This window comes from Haliaeetus leucocephalus, unplaced genomic scaffold (assembly GCF_000737465.1).
Source record: "Haliaeetus leucocephalus isolate CR32 unplaced genomic scaffold, Haliaeetus_leucocephalus-4.0 Scaffold0, whole genome shotgun sequence".
NCBI lineage: Eukaryota > Metazoa > Chordata > Aves > Accipitriformes > Accipitridae > Haliaeetus > Haliaeetus leucocephalus.
Genome location: NW_010972436.1, coordinates 13,665,284 through 13,690,396, shown reverse-complemented (window position 1 = coordinate 13,690,396; position 25,113 = coordinate 13,665,284). Strand labels below are relative to the sequence as shown.

Sequence of the window (25,113 nt, the reverse complement as noted above, 5' to 3'; positions counted from 1 at the left end):
AGGATTGCCACTGTGGCGTTCAGTGCATATAAGGCTTCAAGTTCAGGAAATGCACTCAGACTGGTCCATCTCATAGGATGACCAAAAATTTAAAAATAGCCTGGGTTTTAGGTTCTGCTGGGTTTGTACTGGGAAAAGTGACCAGATGCAATGAGGCTTCTGTTTCTTTTTGGCTGTCTGCTGAAGTCACCTAATGGGCTCAGCCAAATAGAATTCTGCCACGGACACACATTTCTCCCTGATTAATTACCTAAGTATGGAAGCATAAGCAGTGTGTAATTTCTCTTCTAAGAAAGCTGTTGTTTGTGACTACATGCATATCTCTTTGGATATAGGAGGATGAGGATCTACTGATGTAGGATGAAATCCTAATGTGAAAATATGATTTAAAATAGAAATTTTGCATAAGAATAAATCAGACTTCTGCAACTGAAGATCTGGATAGTGAAATGCAGAATATTTTTGCAGCTTCTCAGAAATGCAAATCAGCTATTGCTTGGTTATTGAGGTTTGGGGTTCTGGAGGGTTTTTTTATTTTTAAAACAAATTGGCTTAATGCCTTGTGCTTGATTTTATAAAGTAGCCAAGCACTGCAGGCTTTTGGCAAATATACTTGCTTGAACAAATGCTTTTGTGTGTTGCACTAGTCAATCTTTATGTCTGTCACTTTTACCTTCCTCAGCATTTTTGTGTAGCTTCAATGTTTTAATCATTAATTTAATCCTTTAAATACCAATGGATTTTGCTAACTTTTCTGGAGATATGCTGATATGATTCATTTGTGCTTTTGGGGGAACTTGGTTTCTGCTGAAAAGTTTCTAAATTTGGGGAAATGGTTGCATGGCACTCTCATTTACAAGATGGCACAGTATGTGAAAGAACAGGTGTGAAAAATGAAGTGAATAAAATTGCTATTGAAATATAAATTGACATTTCATGGGCTTCTGTTAGGAGAACATCTTTCTAAACTGTACTAAGTATTTAATTTTTCTTTTTAGCTGAATGTTTTCCTTCTGAAATGAAATTACATAATAATATTTAACCAACACTTCTCTATATACCTAGTTTTAAATGAAAATTCATAATTAAGCTTAATATGAAATTATAAGATTTGATTTAATGCTTTCTTCCAGTACCTGAACTAATGTTCGCTGCATTAGAAGGTGCAATCATCATTGAGAAGCTTTGTTCTTTTAACAAAAGGTACCAAAAATAAATTTAGTTAGGGTCATAGTCGTTTAGTTTAATACTGTTATGATAATGAGTCCTATAATTACTTTCAGATAGTTCTTCCTTCCCAGAGGATGAGATTTTTAGTTTTGATGCCTGCTTAAAGCGTGAGAATGACAGTAAAATTAATGTCATAACCTTTACAGCCTATTTATCGTTTTCTGTGTAGTATCCTAAAGGATTTTGTGTAACATCTAAAATAAATGTCTTGGTATGCACAAGCATCAAATTAGGTTAATTGGGTTCACCTGATATTCAGATTCAGTCTGTCTATAAGGACACCAGTTTCATATAAAAGACCTGTGGGTATCTTTCTGTGAAAATTGCTTTTAAATTATTACATGTATAAGCTCTGCTTCCTTTGATTGTTAAAGACCAATTTACAGTGTAGTTTTTTCCAGTTTATTTGATATTTTTGCTGCTTCTGGTTGAAAATTCATTTATCCCTTCATTCTGTAGTAACATAAGGAGTAGTATAGGCATGATAGAACTTATTTTGTGGCAATAAGATAAATTTTACTTTTTAATTCTGTCCAACTTCCACTCCACTTGAAAATCTATTAGATTTCTTTTCATCTCTGACCAGTCAGCAGCAGATTTCAAGAGAACTGGTTTGAGTTCTGGAGTACTGCAGCTTGAATGTTTTATTTATTGCCCTATGGTAGAGTTACAAACTGAGCAAAATGGATTTTAAGATTATAGAGAATTTTAAAAGTTTTATCATTGGGCTAGGCTCTCAGGTGGAGAAAAATTGATGATAATGCCAGATAGAAATAATCAATATCCTCTCTATTTGGAAAGAACCAGTACTGGACTCAAATGTAATCAACAACGACTATAAGAATGTTTGCCTCCTCAGTATTCAATAAAAACAACAGGACAGCCTGAATTATTAGTGGTGTCCAACCTAAAATTTGTTCTGGACACAAGAGTGTAAAACAGGTACAAAATTTAGTTAATTTTATTTCTAAGTGTGGCTCTTTTTTGAACATCAATGTGTTTTTTATGGGAAGTAGTCATGCCAAGCCGGATTTACAGTCAAATCAAAAAGAAAATCGGTTCTGTTGAGGGCAGGTATAGGTTAGCTGTATAGATGTTATTCTTCAGCTTCTATACTGTGCATTGATTCAGAATTTCAGAACTTTTTTATAAGACTGCAGTTTGATGCATGTCCTAAACGCTTAATATCTACATATATTTATATCTGACAAATGTGTTACAAGTTGGCTGAAAGATGTCAGAAACTGTCAGTGAGAAAGGAACATGAATCATTATACTTGTCAAGTTGTGGTGGGACTGGTTCCAAGACTAGCACCAGGCAGCGATCAATAAGAGAGTATCACTGTTGATAAATTTGAAAATAGTGTAAAACGCAGACAGGACAGTGACACAAAGTTATGTGATTTGCATTGTAAACTGTATTTATATTCAAAGAAAACACGCTTTAATATAGTTATACATATAACGATGGATAGAAAAAATTGAAGGAATGGTAAGAAGCAGCTTGCCCTGACTTCAAAATCTTGAGCTGTTCAGTTTTTCCAAAAAGGAAGGTTACTTGATTAAATATCTGCAAAAATAAAGGGCAGTGAAAGGTTCTTTGGCATAACAACAATTAAAAAAATACTCATGAATGGCTATAAGATGAAAAATTAATTTGAGAAATACTTTTTTTTTTTTTAATTGGCAGTAGCTGATCAATGTACTAGTCTGTAAATAAGTACTGGATTTTCTAGATCAAGACCATTATCTTACTGCAGTTAGGGTTGAATTCAAATCAGAGATGCCTGTACAAAATGTTTGGATTTGTATGTTCCAATTTTCTGTCCTAGTGTTAGGGTTTGTGAATGCTTGGAAGAAGATGTGGAGCTTGTATTTCCACATGGTATTCCAAGAATTATTGATCTGTATCCTGAAGTCTGGTTTGTTTGTTGTAATTCTAAGAGGAAGTAGTAACCATAAGTGGGGCATCCTTTTAAATGCTCCTTACAACTGGGAGGGACCATGAAAACCTATAAAAATGTGACTTCAGAATAATAATTTTGAGAGCCTTCATTTGAACATAATTTCTTACATTGTTTTTTACAAGAATATGCATTGCTGTAACTACTTCAGTATGTTTTCAAGTGTTGGAAATCCTGAAGTGGAGGAAAAACTTCTGACTTTGTTTCTGTAAAAAGATCTTGTTGAGCAATACGGCCTTAAAGAAGGATCTCTTAGACTGAGTGACAAGTTGAAAATCCATGCTGGTTCCTAGAAGTGTTTTGCCATTCCAAAATTACATCAATGTGGTCTGTTCCATTCTTGTAGGTTAAGAGGGAGTTGTCTATATGTTACCACGACGTGAAACTACAAGTAGATGAGCCGACATCTGTTTGTATACTGGTTCTGAGAGATCAGAGGTTGACTGCTTAAGTACCACGGACAGAGGCTCTTTGAGGCAGCCTGCGATCTGCTGATATGCATCTGCAAACCTGTGCCAGGAGGTGCTGGTTGACATACAAGAGCTTCTTATTACATATGGCTCAGCACAGAAGATACAGGTACCAAAGAGCCTCACCTGTTTGCTGTGTGAGAGGTCTTCTCACAGCAGCCACACTCAATTTTCTTTTATGCTTTGGTATTGAACTTCCTGGAAATTGAATTGATTTTGTCTCTTTTATACTTTACTGCTGCCTACAGAACCATCTTTTTCCTGGAATGTCTCCATTGCTTTTTGAGAGTCAATTGCATGATAGTAAAGAAACATATTCAAGACTTATTTTTGTGTTTGGTAATTGCATCAGAATTTGTCCTAACTATGTTTTTATTATCCCAAACCAATCTTCTGGTACTTCTTCTGCTTAGAAGGGGGCTTTTGAGCTCCTGTCTGGAATGTTCTTTATGTAAGATTCTACCGGCTCTTAAATTGGCCAGGAAATTAAGCAAACTCCACATTGGCACAGCTGGCTCTGCTCATGGGAAATGTTATAGATACGCACTGGGATGAAAGCCTAGATCCAAGTAAACCCCCAAGGAGTTGGAGTTCCACCTGTGTTGGTTAATGGACTTGTATGTTACCTTCCCAAAGCTTTCAACTGCATCAGGAGAACAAGAGTTTTATACCCTGTGTGACTTTTAACATGTTAGTGGTGTTCAGCCAAACCAAACTATTATGCAGCCATTCCAAAAGCTAGATGATTTTATGATAAAGAAAATCTAAGTGGATAATAATGTAGTTTTGAATTGTCATTATATTGTACTGTGTCTTTCTTACTTGACTGTTGAATCACACTTGACCAAAGCTTAAGTAACACACTGACTGCACTGGAAAGAAATAGCCAACTCTTAAGTTACTGGGTGGCCACTTGATGTAATGCTATTTTATGTCAAACATTATGCATCAAATTTTGCGATAAGTACCAACGTCAGATTCGGGAGAGGTGGCAGTATAGTGTATGCTTCACAAATGCAAGTTAATATTGTAGCATCCATGGAAGATCCTGCTTGTCAGTCAGTTTTATGGGATCCATGCAGTCAGATGTTTGAAGGAAAATGATTGCTTAACCCTACATTGTGATTCTTCAGAATACATTTTGACATTGGAATTCATTACATGTCCTCTTTTCTGGCTTTAGTGGTGGTTTTCAATTACAAGAAGCCTAAGTTAGTTGTACCCAGTGTTGAAATATGGAGAGTGCATATAAGGGTATGTGTGATCCAGAGAAACACTTGGTTTAAAACTTTGGTGGTGTTTTGCATGAGGTATGGGCATACTGGGATCCATTCTGAGATACAATTTCAGAAAACTATGGCTGTTGTCCTATTTTTTTTGTTGTGGTTTATGAAAAATTAGCAGAATTTCTAAGTATCTGTATTTCTTCTTTCCAGGAACGTTGTCGTAACTATTAAAGGGCATAATGCAGAATCCGTTAACTTTTTCTGCAGGTATAGTATAATTCCTGTACTTTTTTTGAGAAATTGGATGCTTGTGATTCAAAATGTGTAAGAAATATCATCATCATTAATAAATCACTGTATAACTCATGTCTACTATTCTACCCTAATATGGTTAAGAAAAAAAAAAGCCATTATACTGCAGCATTTATCACTTTAAACAATTGCAACAGCTAAGATTATTTTCTTCTGTAGGACATTGCGAATTACTGTTAACACCTATAGTTGAAACTTGAAATATATAAATCTGCTTCTTGTTTGCTTCAGCAGAATTAAGTGTTCAGGGTTTATTATAATTTTTTATCCTCATATAATTGAAAATCATTGTCATATTGAACCCCCATATAATTGGGGATTAAATCTGTTTGCAAGTTACGCTACAAGAGTAGCACAAACAAGAACATAAGTATTTTCTAAATATAAACTTAGATTTCAAATGCCTTTTCTCTAGCATGCCTATCCTTACTAACATTTTTTGTATTTAACTATATTTCTTCTATGTTTTGTCTTTTTAGAAGTCATCTTCTGTTGATTTAGTTTTCAGTAGGGTTAGCATCTTGAATTTTTCCCTCCATTATTAGTAAGGGTATTTGTGCTGCAACTGTGTATTCCCAAGCCTTTAAATGTGCAGCCGTAACTTTTATTTCCTTTCCCTTTTCATCTGTGTCACAATGCTAATGTTTAAATACGATTTTTAACTTGAATGTCATTTTTAATGATACTTCTTAAATCTGAGTGAATGTTTGATGAATATGACATAAGCTCTAATGGACCTTTCAGAACCATTGCAGGTTGTCAGTTAAGTTTCCATTGTTAGTACTTATGTTAATTAAGAAAAGCACTATATATTACTTAACTTGAAGCCTTGAGCTTTTACTGTCATGTAAGTTTATACTTTACCTGTTTTGTGAAGTCTGAGTATTTTTATGATACTGTAATAATTCTGAGGAAGCTATTCCAGAAGGATGTCATGCAAATTGATCTTAGTTGATGAGTTCTGAGTCTAATGGGACTATTCTTTCAAGGAAGACAGTACTTACTGTTGTGTAAAGTTATCCACCCTGCAGTGTGCTTTACGTCCGTATGCTTATGACTGAGATACTTAATTCTAATACTTAAAAAACCTTAATTTAATTTTTCCTTTAAATAACAGGAATTTGACCACTGTTGTAGTCAAAATGAATGTGTTATCTTTGTGTTAAAGCCATTTCTGAATAACAGGAGGAGAATATAGACTGTGAAGCTGTTTGCAAACTTGAAACTGATGAATCATTTGCTTTGAGATTTTTTGAAGCCTTTTTTTTTTCTTTTCTGAACAGAAATCTATTCCAGTCAGTATCCTGTTATCAGCTTGCACCCAGAGTAAATTATAAGAGCCATGTTGTAAACTTTTGAAGTAAGGGTTCATGTTAGAAATCATAACCAGATCCTAACCAAGAGCTATATCAGTGTGAAATCTTGATATTTTACAAATATACTAGTCTTTGTATATTTTTTTTTAATATTCTTTTTACTATCACTCATTTTTGTCCTTGTATCAAGCATCACTTTTGTTTGTTAAATGTGTTATGGCACTTCGAAAATGTTGAGGCTATTAGCAATTTGTAATGATTTATGTACAACTATAACATTGGTATATTTCTTACAAATAAAACGTTTGAAAATAAATGATATTGGAAGTAGAAGCTATCCATCAGTTACATTCAGTATAGCATTTTTGTCAGTCTTTCTATACTTTGAAAGTGCTTGTTATTTTTCAGTTGAGTATGGAAGTAATGGTTAGTGCAAGTTGTTTGAGTGACAGCATAAACCCTTCTCTGCCACCATTTGTCATGTGATAGCAGGAGTTCTGTAATTTGATACATACTACTACAGGGCATCGGTATTTTTCTCAATTTAAAATATTTTATAAGAAAGGTGATTATATAACAAGCAGTTGTAACTCTGTGTTCAAACAGATGCACTTTTCTGAGTAATGATAAATATTTAACTTCTAAGATTTTAGTTTTTTCCTAGGAATTGTGAAATTATCATCGAAGCATCATATTCTGTCATTCACACTCATGTTGAGCAAGTGCTAGGTTTTTTTTATAGTGCTTCATAGTGACATAAAATACCAGTGTGCCTTAGAGAACTGAAATACCTTTGGCTTTGTCAGATTTATAAATCTTTTTTGTTAGATGACTCTAACATGAAATAATTGTGTATCTTGTCCAATTATTGTGCAAAATATAAGGCTGTCCTGGTTTATCTAGGAATCTATTTAATACATTTTTGTCTTTTTTAAATATACATTGGAAAAGTATATCACAGGCTGAAATCATAGTTTTGATCCTTGAGTATGTTTATTTTAATTTAAAAAAAAAACATATAGCTTTTTAAAAAATCATTGTATAGTTTAGTGCATTTTGCATCCATGTTGGTATGGTCATTTGGTGCTGGGAGAGTTCAAACTTCAATTAGCCATGTAAATGTGTTCCTTAGCATCTACTCTCACTTTGCTGGAACCCCTGCTGCCTTTATATCATTAACATAAATGCAGGTGCAAATAGCATTTATGTACTTTGATAGAAAGCAGTTGGAGACATTTCACTGTGGGACACGACACTCTCAGATTGTGTACATCTGTTCAAATAATGTATCCAAGCCAGTGACATGAATGCAAGGATAAAAACATCTGCCCCTGAGACCATTTGCCATAGAGCAGATGCTTACATCTTTATTTATGCAGATGGCTTGTGTGATGAGCTAAGCAATGATGAAAGCAAGGAAGTTTGACAAAGATTTCAGGGTATTGCTTGGCATGGGAAAATATGTTGGTAAGAGGGCTTCGTTTTCAGATGTTGACCAAAAGAAGAACATCTGTCATAAATACCGATGGTTTTAGTAACATGGACGTGTTATTTGGGACGTTAACTAGATTAACACAAAATCAGTAAAGGACTTTAATAATTAAAAAAAACACCTCTTTGCACAAAAATTGTACTGCAGTTATAGAAGATCCTAAACAGTTTAATAGAAGTAATTGCTGTTAACAGGAAGGCTCAACTGCTTTGCTTAAGATGTTCTCAAGTTTATCCAAGCCATTGAATTGACTGAAAAGTTTGCAAAGGTAGCGTATTTTGAATTAATAACTCGTCATGAAGTTGTTCAGAGGTTGCGTGCAGTGCTGTAAAAGATTTCATGACCTTGGGGATTTTGTAATAGAAGCCATATTTAGCGTTACAGAATTCTCGGGCAAGTAGTTCAGCCTTTCTGTTGTTCGCAGATTGCTGTAGGGTAGTCGGCGTGAGTGGCAGACCTAAGCCGAGCTGGCCCTTCAGAGAAGGAACGGAAAGGGCTCGCCCGGCTCGGGCGGTGGCCGGAGGCAGCGGTGACGGGCGCCCGACTCCCCCTGCTGGACTCTGCGCCAAGGGGCTCCTTTGTCTGCCGGCGCACGCCCGCTACACGTGAATTTAATTAGAAGAGAGCTGGCGTTTCGGCACATGGCAAGTTAAGGATATCATCCTTGGCCTGCGTTCCTGTTGACTGCGTTCCGGTTTAATTCCCTCGCATCTTGGCACCTATTACAAGGGTTTGCTGGTATATTGTCACTTATCAGCAGTGCGTTCAATCAATTCCTTTACAGCACATCCAGTACCTTCTTTTGAGAACCGGTGCTGCCTTTAAACAATACAGTGGCTAGCGTGGGCAGGCTTAGCAATGCCAATAAGCGTTGCAAATAATTGTAATCGTGCACAGGGGGAGGAAAAACATCCAGATACTATAATTAAAAATGTTTTCTGCTACATCCTACTGCCAGAAAGGCCTAGTTATGTCCAGGTTCAGCAACAAGTGATAATTTTATATGTTCTGAAAACTAATGTCTTCCTAGCCAGGACCATAGTCTTTCCGAAGATGTTTTAGTTTTCTTATGCTCTACAGGGCTGTGTCTGTCTTTGAAAAAATATACATATCTATATGAAGTACTGTGGAGATCCTCTAATCTTTATTTTTTTTTAATCCTTAGTGGAATTGGCTACAGGTTGCAGTGTTTTGCGTATGTCAGCCAGAGCTTTAGAGTCCTTTTCTGAAGAAATTTGGGTCATGATGAAAGAAAAGGGGGGACAGCTAGAGCAAACAAAAAACCTGGACAGAGATTCCCCATTCAAAAGTTAGATCACTTAGGCAATTTTCAAAAGAAATGAGCTATTTAGAAAATCCCTTAGAAAATACTTTCCAGCTATCATCTAAGTTTAACAATGTGTTCTATATTCTGGCCCTTTCTTTGGGGAATGATTTCCCCTTTCTTTGGGGAAGACTCAAAATAGGCCAGGTCAAGACTGACAGTCTTCTGAGCCTCTGCTCATCTTTAACGAGGGAGCACTTTCCAAGGTTTGTAAGACAGAAGTCACCATACAGGTGCTTTTAATGCTTCAAGTAAAATGTATTTGCTCTATGGAGTCAAAGTGGTGAATTAATTGTTTGTTTTCTCTTGCATAGAGGCTCTCTTCAGAAAGAAGTGTTCTGATTTTCACAAAAAAGTGATAGTCTATGAAAGGAATAACAATCTTGCTCTTCTGTTGTGCTCTCTATTTGCACATCAGTATTTGCAAAAAATAAATTTTGGGAGTAAGAGGCATAATTCCCTTACTGCAATCAGACGTACGTGTTCTCTGTCCCATGCACGGAAGGGAGGAGGGTTGAACTCTCAGTAAGATGGAAGATAGATTCTGTTCTCTGCTTGTTTGAAAGGGGAGCAAGAGTCTAGTCATAAAATATTTTATGCTTTATTTGTAGGATGGTTGTACTTGACCCTTTTGTGCTGCATAGTTTCTGAAGAATTCTGCCTTCATTTTTATAGCAGACCTGGTCATTATTGTTTCCTGCACTTAAGGAAAAAATAAGTCTATTAATTACCACTTACATTAGGCATATCAAGATTTTGTCCAGGTTGATGTGATCTTGATAGACCTTTTAAGAAGGACTTTACATTGACATTGACTTTACAGTGAATGAATTACTGTTTAGGTCTGTATCTTTCTTGAAGCTCGCTGAAAGGAATTTCGACTGGCAGTTCTCCCAGAAAATAATTTTTAAAAATCCAATTACAATCTTTTCTTTTGAATCTTCTGTTTATCCCCACTTTCTAAAGTACCTAATTTATATTTGCAATGCCGCTGAAGGTTTATGAATTATGAGTTTATGACCAGTGCTTTCATCACCTCCTTCAGCTATTTTCTGAACAATTAGTTCCCCCAAGTGGCTGCGTTACTGAAGCCTTACTTCACAAATCTCCAGGGATGGTACCCTCTATGGAGCAGAATGACTGGGCAAAACTGACAAAGATAAACCACTGGATTTGTAGTGATACCAAAATAATTTCCATTTGACTCAATTGAGTCCTCTTGGAGCAGCATGGTTTCTAGATAACGCCCAATTGAAGTTTGACATGGTTGGTTGCTGAAGCTAGTAGAGGCATTTAGAAGTTGAAACACAGTCTTTGATATATCTAACAGTCTCTCTCTCAGAGAGAAGTTCCATGCTTAAACAGAAAAGTACCAGTGTTTTGATCTTTAGTAGCGACTTGTGTGGTTGCAGAGGCCAGGCACCACCTTGAGCCCACAGATTTATCTGCACAAACCTTATTCCTAAGTTCTCTTACTGCCATAGTGAGAAAAATCTGTGTGTGATTTCTTCAGCTGCAAAGGTGGAAAAAGTTATTAATAATTACAGATGCTTTATGTCTAGCTCTCTTTATGTCAGTTTTCACTTCTTAATATGAAAATATTTTGATCTGCTTAAAACCTATTAATTACGTTAACCTTAATATGAAATGAGTAGCTTATAACTTGAAAGACTGTGCCTTCAAAAAAATGGAAAGCTTTTAAAGTTCACAAACACTGCATGAGAGGTGTTAAGAGAATATGTGGATCTGCTAATAAATGTATTTTAAGTTCATTGCAAAAGAGTGTTTCAAAATCTCATATGTATACATATTCTGACTTTTAGGAAGAACTTCCAAGACTTTCTTCCTTTATACAGTAGCACAGAAATGGCTTTTTTTGTAGGAGGTTGTGTTAAGCCCACTTATATATAAGATGTTGCTTTTAAATACTGATTTACCCACATGTGGCTAATACATTTGATATTACAACTCAAAAAGTTTACCTCAAAGCTGTTGGCCACTTGTTGTTCCCTTTAGAAATAGGATTTCATACATATTTGAAAAGTTACTTGTGTTCGGAAAATAGAGAGATACGTGAAATCGAAATATATGAGAAATCCAAAATGATGTCTTAGATTATTATTGTTGCTAACGCTGATAATATAGTATTGAGATGCATTGATTTCTTGATGTGTTAACTTCTGTTTAACATATCTGCTTTTGCATGGGTATCGGTTTATGTTACACTTTTCTCTGAGGACAGAGATACTGGAGCCAAGATGCTGGCGAGATTCTATTCGCAGAAAGAAGCCTTAATTGCAGAAAGAAACCTTAAATAGAGTTATAGAATGGTTTGGGTTGGGAGAGACTATTAAAGATCATCTAGTCCAATGCTCCTGCAATGAGCAGGAACATCTTCAACTAGATCAGGTTGCTCAGAGCCCCGTCCAACCTGGCCTTGAATGTTCCCAGGGATGGGGCATCTACCACCTCTCTGGGCAACCTGTGCCAGTGTTTCACCACCCTCACTGTAAAAAATTTCTTCCTTATATCGAGTCTGAATCTACCTTCTTTTAGTTTAAACCATTACCCCTTGTCCTATCACTACAGGCAGTGTTAAGAAGTCTGTCCCCACCTTTCTTATAAGGCCCCTTTAGGTACTGGAAGGCCACTACAAGGTCTCCCCAGAGCCTTCTCTTCTTCAGGCTGAACAACTCCAACTCTCTCAGCCTTTCCTCATAGGAGAGGCATTCCATCCCTCTGGTCATTTTTGCGCCCTTCTCTGGATCTGCTCCAGAAGGTCCATGTCTTTCCCGTACTGAGGATTCCAGAGCTGAACGCAGTACTGCAGGTGGGGTCTCACCAGAGCAGAGCAGAGGGGCAGAATCACCTCCTTGGACCTGCTTGCCACGCTTCTTTTGATGCAGCTCAGGATACGGTTGGCTTTCTGGGCTGCAAGCACACATGCCGGCTCATGTCCAGCTTTTCATCCACCAGTACCCCCAAGTCCTTCTCTGCAGGTCTGCTCTCAGGACCTTACACTTGGCCTTGTTGAACCTCATGAGGTTCACATGGGCCCACTTCTTGAGCTTGTCCAGGTCCCTCTGAATGGCATCTTGTCACTCAGGCATGTCAACCGCACCACTCAACTTGGTGTCTGTTGTCTGCAAACTTGCTGAGGGTGCACTTGATCCCACTATCTATGTCATTGTTGAAGATGTTAAACAGTGCTTGTCCCAATATGGACCCCTGAGGGACACCACTTGTCACTGACCTCTGTCTGGACATTGAGCTGTTGACCACTACTTTCTGGATGTGGCCACCCAGCCAATTCCTTATCCACTGAATAGTCCGTCTATCAAATCTATATCTCACCAATTTAGAGAGAAGGATGTTGTGAGGGACTGTGTCAAAGGCCTTATAGAAGTCCAGATAGATGATAGCATTTTAATGAAGCAACTCCTATGTATACTTTCAAACAACAGAGGAAAGCAATTCTGGAAATTGAGAAAGTGGAGCTACCTAACAGCAGAGATTAATACTTTTTTCCTCCATCCTTTTTTTTTTTTTTGCATAAGCTATGTTATATAGTAATTCTCTGAAAAGCAAATCTGTATAAACTTTGGCATATATCAATATAGGGTTGATAGTGCAATAAGGAGTTTTGGGAAAAAAACAAGACTGAATTAGACAGTAAACTGAAGAACTTCCCTAAATATGAACTATGTACCCATGATCTTGGATTACTATATAAGTTATCTCTCCAAAATGACTGTTTATGCCAAAAATAGTTTTAGCTTATTCCCACACTGAAAAGTGTCGCTAGAAATTTTAAGGTTGAACATCTGTTCTAATGGAGTCTAGTTAATGTCAAAAAAACATTTTTATTGTGTAACTTTGTTGTTGTAAAGCTCTCTTCTGCTAAGAAGAGTCTTTTGGAGGCTATTTAAGGAATCCAGGAAGCATTCCACTGCTCACAGAATTTTTTGAAATGCACCATAATCCTAATCCCTTAAGATAATAAACTTGCAGAGATGATAAAGCAAAGACCTTTCTAACTGATAAAATGCTTAGTGCACAACTAGCAAATCACATTGATGCTCAAATCAGAATTAATTATATATAGCTTTAAAGAGGTCTAATATTATCTTTTAGAATTTTAATGAACTATTTTGGTCTTGGTCCTCCTGTGGTACACCAGCACATGTTTTCTAAGCTTATTTGTCCTTTCTGTATCTTCGTGTTTGTGTGAATGATGTACTGTGATTTTCCAATCTTGCATTAGAATACATCTTTATATTCTTTATTTTTCTAATTTATTTTAAATGGCATAAAAGGACTACTACGTAGATAGAATTATATTACTCTTTACAAAAATCAAGTGCTAAAAAGGTAAGAAATGCAAGATACGAGGTTGTCCCTGTGGCTTAAATGCTTCTCATTTCCAAATCACATGTAATAGTAATGTTCGTCACCCATCTTAAGCCTGCGTTTAATTCCCATATCCCACCTTGACTCTTTGGCCTAGACACTTTCCAAGTCTCATTTCTAGTTCTCTTGTCCTCTTCGTGCTTGCCCTGTATATATCCTAGTTTCTCTTCCACACTGTCAGCTCAGCAGTTAAGAGAGAAGGAGAGGCCATTTCCTTGTTCCAACTTGGGTGTTTGGACCTAAAGCTATAGTTTTAAGAAAAATCCAGCCCAGTCTGAAGCAGGAGTGCATTCAATAGAATGTAATCACTGGAAAAATTAGCTCCTTAAAGTATCTGTTGAACACATGCCAAGAGCTTTCAACTTTGCCAAATTTGGGCAGCTTTTCACAGACAAGAGCCATTGCTGTGTCAAATACAAAGGTCTTCATCTAATGCACAGATGTGTTACTAGATTCTTCGTCTTTTTTTTTTTTTTTTTTTAATGCAGTCACACCTTGGGATGGCTGGCATTTTCTCTTGAAATTAATTTTAGAAAATTATCCGAGGCAAATATCGAGAACAGAACATTCCACCCAAACAGTTTTTATTGGGTAAAGATAGTAACAACTGCAAATTAATTGTTATAATGTAAAGAGTTGGGCAGTTCTGATTTGTAGGCTTTATTACCAACCTTACTTTGTATAGCTGTGTGGCAAAACTAGTTTTGAACATAGAAGGCCAAATTCTATTTTCTAGAATATCTGCAGTACCATTGATTTACGTGGGATTACAGAAAGTGTAAATCAGCGTAGAATTTAGCCCCTGTATTTAAAAGAATCACTAAAGCTACTAAACCTTCATTTTTTGAGTTTTTTGTTTTGGTGCTGTTGACTGTCTGCCATGACACTGAAGCTAAAGCATCCCATCTGTTTACCACATCAGCTTTACTCAATTATTAAGCTATCACCTTGTATTTGGTGTGTAATATATTAGATTTTAAAACATTTTTTGAGGAGAGAAAAATGGCAAAGAGCAAGAAGCAGTAGCTTTCTTAATGCATTAACTGGAAGTTAATGTTTTATATTGTCGTTTTATGTTGTCTTTTTCTGGGTTTTGTTGGTTTTGGGGGTCGTTTGGGGTTGTTTTGTCCTGGGATCTATTTATAACTGACTGAAGCACTTTTGCAGGTGGTGTTTTTTTGCATGCTAATCCTGCAGAGAAACATTGTGTCCAACAAAGTATGCTGGGTCAGCAAAACCAAGAAACTTGTGCTGGAAAGACAGTATCCACAGGTACATAGCTTGTATGGAGATTTGGCAAAACGAATGATTAACTATTACTGACAGAAATAAATCTAGTATTGTCTGTTAGAAAGTTGTGCATTTTTTTATTTCCCATAGAACAGATATTCTTCTTTTCGAAGTCAGCGAAAGACTCAGCAATGTAAACATGCATTTAATAAAGTAATTAATTAATCTTTTTCATCTGTATTCTGCCTTTCCCTTGAAAACAAGATGATCTTTTTGTGTTATTTTCTGTCACTTGTCCAGTCATACACAAATTAAATACATATCTACATATGAGGTGGTTCTACAAGGATTATTTTAAAAATTAATGCTATTACACAGTGGTTTCTGGCATTTTGGTGTTTTATTTTAATGTTCAAGATAGATCAGATTAGTGGGGAAAATTAAATTTGTTCTGATGCTTTTTACAGTGTCTGAGTTCAGCAATGTTACATGCTTTACATAGAGAGCAAACTGAAGGAGGTACAAAAAGAAGGCAGAACAGACTGGAGTAGACCAGACTTGAACGATGTAGGAGGGAAGGGGAACCATGAATGAACAGCAGCCCCATGGAAGGCTTTCTTTCCTCCAGAGGACTCTTCCCACGATGGCCATGTCAGAGACTTTGATGCATCATTGATTTTTTTTAGTTGGTGTATCACTGTCCAGTCCTATACAATTTTAAAGTTATTTAGAGGGGTGAAAGCTTATGACATCCTGCAAGTTTGAGTGATTTGATACTTGCAGGTACTAGCATGGTAACCATTAATCTTTTAATAGAGACTTTTAAAGTAAATGGATTGAATTGCATTTGATTTAACCTTGTGCTTAATTATTTAAAAGTGTCTGCCTGTTGCCCCAGCTCCATGCCTGTTTGAAAGGCTGAGAACACAGCAGTTAAAAATGAGCTTCATGTCATTCAGATATTAAATCTAATGTTTTCATTCATTTCTTTTATTCTTAATGAAAATTTTAGAGAAAGTATAAAAATTGTTGCCTTACAGTGGAGGACCTGTAGACTGACTTGTAGAAATACTGTTGTCTAAAACCAAGGACCGTCCTCAAAAATGCCATTGCAGAGCCTCCCTTAAGTGAAAATTCCCCTTCTTAGATGCAAGACTTCATGGGTTTGCATAGGCCTGAAGGCTTTTCCTCAGGTCACAACTGACGAGTCAAAAAGAGTGCTTTGAATTGGAGACAGAAATAATTTGGAAGAAGGCTTGGAATAGAAGTGCAATGTCCCTGAAAGATGCATATTAAGTTTCCCAGTAGCCTTCTGGTAGCCAGACAGCCAGAGTGTATTCAAGTCCTTCAGTGTCAGAGTAGTAAAGACATGAATTACTGTAGCGATCTCTGTGTGCAAAGGCAATTGTTGAAACTTCTTGCCAAGTATAAATGGGAAAAATAGTTTTGGTCACTGGTGATACTTGCATACTCTAGGTGGGGTCAGTAGGACCTCCGGTCTTTGAATTGACTGGTTGTTTTTTCCTGAACCAAGATGCTAAATAGTCTTCCACCAGTTCTTCCAATTAGCTTTCCCAGTCCACAAGCAAAATCTTGACCGAGTCTGAAGGACCATCAGACAGCTAGTCTGCATCTAGCCCATCTCTATATTTAGACACTGGCTAAGCTGCTTAACTACAGCAATTATTTTGGATGGAGGGAAATACAGAGTTGAGTATCCTTTGCTTACCAGAGGCACTGCAATTAATATTTCTGCACTAAACTGCCTAATGTAAACTTGGGGAAAAAAAAAAAGTTGTACTGAAGCCTGATACCAAACATAACTTGCCTGGAAGATGTATTTATGATAAAATTACGCTAGTTGGAAAAAAAGCATTTGTATAAAAATCCCTTCTCAAACAGTTATATCAATGCTTAGAATTGTGTTAACTGTGTAAGAATAATACTGATCTAAATGGACCTTGTTTCAAAGAGCACTGTGTGGTTAATATTCATGAAGGTCGTGGCTTCTAGAATGATACTTTCTGGTGGAGTGCTGAGAAAATATGTGGAGAGACTTTCTCTTAACGAAAAGTGGGATTACTGCCTAATTTTGCAATAGGCAGGTCAGTGTATTTGAGAAGCATATGCTTATTTTTAAAGCTAGTGTCATGCATTATTTCTACAAATATTTCCTCCTAAACTCAAATTAACCTTTCTTTTGTGGTGCTTTGGCTGCCATTTCTGCACTCTTGTAGAGGTGGCATGTCCATAGCAAAACTTCTGTCTTTTCCTGAACTCGCATCATTTGCTACCATTGGTTGGAGAGTGGGTGCCTTACAACTTGGGGTGTAGATTAGCACAGGTAGCAGTCTGCTGAAGTGCTGGCTTTCCTAAAAGGTTTATGCAAATCAATGAATGAGATTTTGAAATAGAGAGAGGTACAAGCCAAACGTGAGAGAAAATGGAAACTGCTTTGTGTTGAAGATTGTGGCAAGCTGAATAACTGCTGATTTGGAACTTTAACATCAGTATATGGCAAGCATAAGCTGGAAAAATAAGAGCAGACTCTGTCCCCTAAAGGAAAAATACACTTGTTCTGTCATCTACTGTATTTAAGCTGTACAGTTTGACCTGTAACTAGCATTGAAGTTCAGGGCTAGTTTGGTTAATGATTACAATACTTTACATCATTTTATTGTACTTCTCAGAAGCTCTTAAAAGTGTTTCCTCAAAACCAGCAACCAAAAGATAACCCTGCAGGAAACAAAAAATAATCCGAGTATTATTAGTGATCTTAACAGTTGAAAAGGTAAAGGTTTCTATATGTTTAGTGATTGTAGATTGGCGAAAATGGAAGTTCTTAGTGAGAAATAGTACATGCTTCTAGCTTTTGGAGAATAAAAAAGGCTGTAGGGAAACAGAATTTTAAACTTAACGGTGTTTCTGCTTTTTCCAGGTTGCACAAACTCTGTAGGCCTTGACTTAACCTTGTGTAAAGGGATCTCTATATTTGTGCAGGATTTCCATATCTACAGTCATCCAGTCTGCACAGAATATCTAGAAATTCTGGACATCTCTGCAGACATTGAGCAGAAAGAAAGTTATGGTAGTGCCCAGTAGTTTCACTTAATTGGAGGATCAAGAAGGTGCATAGTAGACTTGGGGTTTGATGCTGTAGATGGCAATAAAAGGATCAAAGGCTTATGCCCTGCATAGTTATTACTCCATGAACCTGCTGTAGGTCAAAGAGTTTTGAGAAGCATCAGACCTACTATGTATGAACCGTACAGTTTATACGTGATTGCTCAGTGAATCTAGCATGTCCTGAAGGCAGTGGATTTACTGCACATGTGCATACCATGAGCATGCACGTATATCTGTCCAGGAGTTCTGGTCATGAAATATGATAGCTCTGTAACTTACAGTGCATGTTACAAAGTGTGTGATATCTGAAAAGAACACCCAGGGTTAAGATAAACTTACTGGAGTTTCCAGTGTTGGTAGTGATTCACAGTTACCTCTTTAAGTCCATAACAATGTATAAATGTATTTGTAATACAAGGCTTTAAAATGGTAAGGAATGGAAACATCCCTATGGAATTACCTTACTGCAATAGTTCAAGGTCCCAGCATTTACTCTTACATATTCTATTCAGATGTGATTCCCCTCTCAAATTTTTCTTACATTTTTGCCTTCCCAAATTGCCTTTCTGCTTGGGATCTTTGTAGTTGAATTTTCAGTGGTTGAGATTGCTGGGAATTTTTAATTCTTTTTCAGGAAACCTATCCCAGTTTTTGAGAATTGGGAGTATCGGTAGTTGATTTGGGAGTGGGTAATGAGGCTGTTATATGAAATGGTAGTGGTACAATTAACTATACATCAAATCCCTTTTTATGGAGTGTCTGAAAGGTCAGCGTATATCTCTGCTGCTCAATGCAGATTATATTTTACACATTTTACCCTTTTCCTTTTATTTTTTTTTTTTTAATTAATTATCCTCACATTCTTCTTTACTAAAAATGTTTGTGACATTTACCAACACAAGTAGAAACAGGTAGGAACTGTGATATAGCCTTCATAAATTGCATCTTTCAAGAAAATATTTGAATAACTTACTACAGTAGTTCTATTGTGGATTAAAGGCACATAAGTAATACGTGTGATTGGGTATTTAACAATGGTACATCTTCTGTCAAGTCCCTTTGATTTTATTGCGCATTATTGGCATGTTTTATAGCAGTAATTTTTTTAAGACTTCAACTGGTAAGCTTTGGTCTGTATCTCATAAAACCCACAAATTCTAAATGTTACAGAAACTCTGAAAGACAGCATGACTCTGATTGAGAGATATGATCAGAGCAGGTGCTCAGAAGAGTTCTGCATCATGGAGTTTAAATCATGTCCTTGTTAGTTCTTCCAGCTGAATATTGCCAGCATGCTAGTGCAGCTTTTGCAGGGCAGAAGAGGCTTATAAGTGTGTTTGCTCTGAAATGCCATGTAGTTTCTAACCTAGAATGAAACATTCATTTAAGATTAGCTTAAGGGAGGGTGAGAGGTGGGGCATTGCATATCTATATTCAAGCACGTTGCTTCAGGGACTATTTTTCTTTTGTCCATGAAACTTTTGCAACTCTAAACTTAATTTAGTGGTCATTTAAATACCTAAATATTTTTAATAAGTTTGCGTATAATGGTATCCTTTGTAAGGATTTTTATTTTTAATACAGTAATTTGTTAGAAAGAAATACTATATATTGTATTACATCTTTGTTTTGTTATTTTTACAGATAAACACAAATCCCCTTCAGATATAATACGAAGTTTTCAGAAGAAAAGTCAGCTTAGGACCATTGCTCCAAAAGTGGTACCAAAAATGTTAACATCTGGAGTGGTTTCTTGTCTTCAGTCATCTTTACCTGAGCAAAATACGCCAATTTCAGCTGCAGGTTCCAAACCGCTGGTGGTACCAACTCAAAACTATGCTGTCATGCAGGTGGCTGGTCATGAGGGGACTTTTTCTCTGTTGGCCTTGCCATATGTTGCCCCTGCCCTAACGCAGCAAGTCCAGCAGTCAAGTGTGGCCCCTTCTGAAAACCTAAAGCTGCCTATCCCTAGGTACCAATCTGTAAGAAATAAATTCCTGAGTGACAAAAAACTGGCACAAATCTCTGTTTCGGGTGCACATAACAAGATTCCTACCAAAGCATTGATCTCATCACAGACTTCCCCCGTGACTACTTTAACTGAAGACTGTCCTGAAACTCATTCTAGTTCAGATTCAACTGAGCAAGTGATGCTAACAGACCGTGACTCAGCTGAAATGACGGTTGCTGCATTAGTAAATAAAAGCAATTGTGTGGAATCTGGATGTCCTTTAGTGAACAAAACTGAAATTGCTAACAGTAATGTTTCTGGACCATCTGTAGTTAAAGACTCTTTATCCAAGCGGGCAAGTACAATTAATCCCATGAAACTAAGTCTACGCTCTGTGAAGACAGCATCTGAAACCACAAGAGAGTCATTCATAACGTCTGAGAAACTGAAGGAAAAACCCACGAATTCTGCAAATTCTGTTGCTGTCCTGTCACCAGCAGTTTTTGGCAGTACAGTACAGATGACTCCATTGGCACCAAAAGGAAAACTTCCTATTTTGCCTTACTCAAGGATGAAAAATTCAGTGTTCTGTAAATTTAAGCAGAATACTAATGTTACAGATGTATCTGGTCCTTCACTAAGATCTGAGTGTGAAAAAATACCATCTTTGGCGAAAACCTTTCATGTTCCTACTAAAGCATCTGATAAGCGATTAGCTGTATCATTTATACAAGTCCCCAAACAAACCGTTCGAGAAAGTACTTTCTCTCCATCCAATAAAGTGGATGTCGACAGTCTTAAAAAATTGAACAGTGCAGCCTCTAAAAGAAGAGGCAGGAAGAGAAGAGCCCCAGATGATTTATTGGCTTTTCAGACCAAGCGAAGGAAATGCATCATTAATAAGTTTAGGGAAGGAAGAGAGAGGGCGAAAGTTGATCTTCAGCCACCTGAAGACAAAAAAGCAGAGGCAGTGAAAAAATACCGTAGTATTAGGCCAAAGCCAGTGGTAGTTGTGCAGGCTTTTGCACCACTGACTGCTGCAGCAATAGTAGAGACACCCTCTCCTGAGCAATTAGACCAAGATATTGTTTTAAATAGTTCACTTCCCAATAAATATTTAAGTTACAAGCAGAGTGATGCTACATCAGTTAAATCAAGTGATTTAAGTAGAAGTGCATCTTCAGCTGTACCTAAGCCATCACATAAATGTCATGTTTGTAACCATATCTTCCAGTTTAAACATCATCTTCAGGACCACATGAACACACATACAAACAAACGGCCTTACAGTTGTCGAATTTGCCGGAAAGCATATATTCATTCTGGAAGCCTGAGCACGCATATGAAACTTCACCACAACGAAGGCAAACCCAAAAAGCTTGTGTGCTGTGAATTCTGTGCTAAAGTTTTTGGCCATGCAAAAGTGTATTTTGGCCACCTCAGAGAAGTGCACAGGGTTGTTATCAGCACAGAACCCTCTAGTAGCGAGCAACAGCTGCAAGATGCTTTAAAGAAGAGAGACACAAATATAAAAGAGGCAGAAGAAGTAACAGAGAGGTGAGTGTTTTCACTGATTAAATGCTAATGAAAATGGGATTTCAGGTTGTTGGGGGAAATTCGTAAACATCACCGTTACGGGAATTGTTGCTTCTCCCCCTCCAAGTGAGATTCCTAATGGTTTAAATATTTTGTTAAGGAATCTAGTCAATCCATTATTAGACCATCCAGCATATTTTAGCTGATTTATTGAATATAAATTATTACTGACACTTGAATATCCAAGGTAATTTTGCATACATTCTACTAATACCCATTATACTGCCAGTGGAGCTATTTTGGTCAGTTCATTTCTCACAGCTAACGCTTTTTCTGTTAATCCGTGCTGTCTTCTGTGTCCTACCCATTTGGGGGTTTTCCCCAGAAGATAAGTGAACCAACTGCAATAAGTGAAAAGCAATTCATATTTCAGTATTAGCTCATACTTTATTTACCCTATTAAATATCATTATCCCATTTCCTTCTCTGGAGTGCTGTGAGCTAGTTCATCTTGTGTGTTGATTACCGCTGCTTTTGCGATCACTTAGCCAAGTAGAAAAGTTAACATTTACCATATTAAGATGGATAGAACATTGTTTTAACTTTGCATTATGATTTTAAGGTGAAATTTCTTGACACAGTATAAATGTTGGCTTTTTTTGTTTGTTCCACTGTTCATTTACTTTCACGGAAGTATGCTTTATTGAGCTCAGGGCTTTAACCTGATGCTTCACTATGACACTACAGTTCAATTTTACACCTTTTGCTTTGCATAGCTCCATTCTCTGGGGCATCAGAAATTTTTAAGGTATTGAACCTAAGAAACAGCAGCGCTTTTCTTCCAGCCTCATTAGCCATTTTACAATGAATCATTCCGTTTATCTGTTTTGTTGGGTAATCTGTCTAATGTGTATAGATACACAGTATTATGTGGTCCTTTTCGTAGACTTTGTGAGAAGGTTTCTGTGGAGGTTTTCTTTTGATTGGCTTAACTTAAACCAGGGACTTGGTACCTCTGTGTGTATCGGTTTTCTTTACACTGCAGAGCTGTCCTACATCAATGAGAGGGGCTGTTGAATTGTAAATTAGGTTTTTAAACTTTTAAAAACTGTGTATTACAAACTTTGGGGCTGGGGTGGGAAGAAACTTTGAAGTTTCATTGTTTCCATCTTGGAGTGGGAGGTGGGACATGTGGTTTTGCCTTAAACTGACCTTAGATCACTCAGTGTAAACAAGTTATTTTCTCTTAGTAGTATGTTACAGGTAATGTTCATTTTCACTTTACTAGTACAGAGCTAGAAGTATTTGGATTGCCCTCACTAAATCAGGAACTTAAAAAAATGTTATTAGCCTTTTATTGAAAGGTTAGTGTTGTTAAAATATTATTTCTACCAAGGCTAATTTTGGAGGCAATTCTTAAACTCAGCAGTGTTGAACAACATTTGGTTTCAGTTGTTTGCTAAGCAGCCTTATTATTATTTTATTTCTCTTTTTTTTTTCTGTTTCAAATAAATTAGATACTGTAGCAACAGTGCCTGTTTTTAATTAAAAGAATGTTTCATGAATGTTATCTCTTCTTGGAACTTACAAGGACAGAAACTGCCATCTCTGTTCTGTGCATGGCTAATACTGAAATAGTCTATTTCCTTTTTTTTAACAGGGGAAATAAGTGCAATTTTGAGGACCTATTCCATAACCCAGGAGAAGTCAAATTACAGATCAAATGTGGTCGATGCCAGTTTATTGCACAGTCTTTTGGTGAAATGAAGTTTCACTTATTGTGCTCTCATGGAGAAGAGATCCAGGGAAGAGTAAAGGAAGGGGTTTTGCAAGGAAATAGAGGAGCTAAGGGGGAACTGATCAAACATGCAACCCACTTCTGGAAACAGTGCAATGAGAGAAGACATTTAGCAAAATGCAGTGCCCGTGAGGAGGAGTTTTATACTTTTCCAAAACTGAAAAGACAGATATACTTTCACCATCAAAATAATGTCGATATGTTATCTAAAAATGAACTGACTCAGTCAGGAAGCGGTGAAGCAGCCAAGGAGATGCAAAATGTAGGTTTTGGTACACAAAGCAAAAAAATAGAAATTTGGTCTAAAGCGGGCTATAACTGCATTTTGTGCAAACAGTTATTTGGAAGAAAAGAGGATCTTTGTAATCATTGGCAGAGTCGTCATAACTGTGAAGACCCTTCCACTTTATGGACAATTTTTAGTTTGTTATCAAAACAAGGAATTATTGAACTTTCTAGCAATGGTGAATATTGAAGCTCAATTCCACAATGCTGTGAAAAACATCAACTACCTTACTAAATTGTTTATGGTTTTCTGCTGTGTTACTAAACTAACTCAAGAGATGTGTCTCTTCAGAGGTTTGTTTGGTGGGTTTGTTGGTTTTTTGTTTTGGTTTTTTTTAAGTTATGCTAACCTTTATTTTGTTGAATAGAAAATGTATTTATCCAGTATCATTCCTGATGGGTACATGCAAGCCGATCACTGTACTTAAAATTCACGCTTAAGGAACTTAGCAGCAGCAAATACTCAATACTAATGGTTAACATCAAGGAAAAAGATTTTCAAGTTAAACTATACTATACACACAGAAATAAATCAGTTTATATGAAGTAATCTCAATCTTGAATGAGATGACAAACCAGACTGGAAGTGTAATTTCAGTCCCAGCTGTGCTTCCAGATTTTATGGTAAATAAATATTTCCATGCACTTCTCTGGATCATTTGAATGTGCATACATTCAGCCAGCATTCAGGAGCTTTATAATCTATAATTTAAAAGCTTTTAATTCTTGTTTTCTTGATTCCAGTGTCTTCAACCATGTTCATTGCTTGCAGGTTTGTATTGACAGGTCTTTTAGGTGTTATATTCTGTCCTGGGAACAGCAAGGATCTTTGGATTTTAAAAGTGAAAAATCTATGTGTATGGGTCTTTTTGCCTGTAGCTCTTTGGGTTGAAGAAGAGTTAGTTGCCATCCATGAAGATGAAACCCTCAAAGCTTGACTGCTTTATGAAAAAAACCACGTTTGTTTTAAAAATAGTAATCTGAGTTGGTTACTCCTGGGAAGTTTGACATTCTGCGATAGTCTGCATGTTTCACAGTGAACTTTTTAGTATATCCCTTGCACCTCCTGTGACAGCAGCACTACTGCTGCCAACACTGTCAGCACTCTGCCTTTAACACTCTAGGTGTATAGCTTTTGTACCTCTGCAGTTGACCCAGTCTGTGGCTTTAAAGGGAAATTGTTCCTTCACTTCTAAGTCTATGGTGCAGGTAATGAGGTTTTTTCACTTGTGTTGCCAGATTTACTGTACTAGAGGAATTGCATGCAGCACCTTAACCTTCCAATATCAGGAGCTAGTAACAGTTACCTTGTGTAAAGCTGTAGCAGCCTGTAGTGCAGGAGTAGTGCATTCTGTGTCGCCCTGCTACAGAGCAGGCATGGTAGGTGACCATTTCAGCACATATCCAAGGGAGCAAGTCAGTTCAGGCCGTAAGGAGATGGAG

At 36.9% G+C, this 25,113-nt stretch overlaps 1 protein-coding gene across 2 annotated transcripts; it reads left to right on the top strand.

The window, feature by feature from the left end:
* The first annotated feature begins 1,131 nt into the window (after positions 1 to 1,131).
* ZNF438 (zinc finger protein 438) lies at positions 1,132 to 24,713 on the top strand. Of its 2 annotated transcripts, XM_010585119.1 has the most exons (6): positions 1,132 to 1,203; positions 3,541 to 3,773; positions 5,101 to 5,157; positions 14,912 to 15,016; positions 19,745 to 21,608; positions 23,248 to 24,713. In XM_010585119.1, exons 3-6 carry the CDS (start codon positions 5,130 to 5,132, stop codon positions 23,858 to 23,860), a joined length of 2,610 nt encoding a protein of 869 aa, XP_010583421.1. In that variant the 5' UTR covers positions 1,132 to 1,203; positions 3,541 to 3,773; positions 5,101 to 5,129; the 3' UTR covers positions 23,861 to 24,713. The 2 variants fall into 2 exon arrangements, with proteins under 2 accessions (XP_010583421.1, XP_010583430.1); XM_010585128.1 differs by lacking the exon at positions 14,912 to 15,016.
* The last annotated feature ends 400 nt before the right edge of the window (positions 24,714 to 25,113 follow it).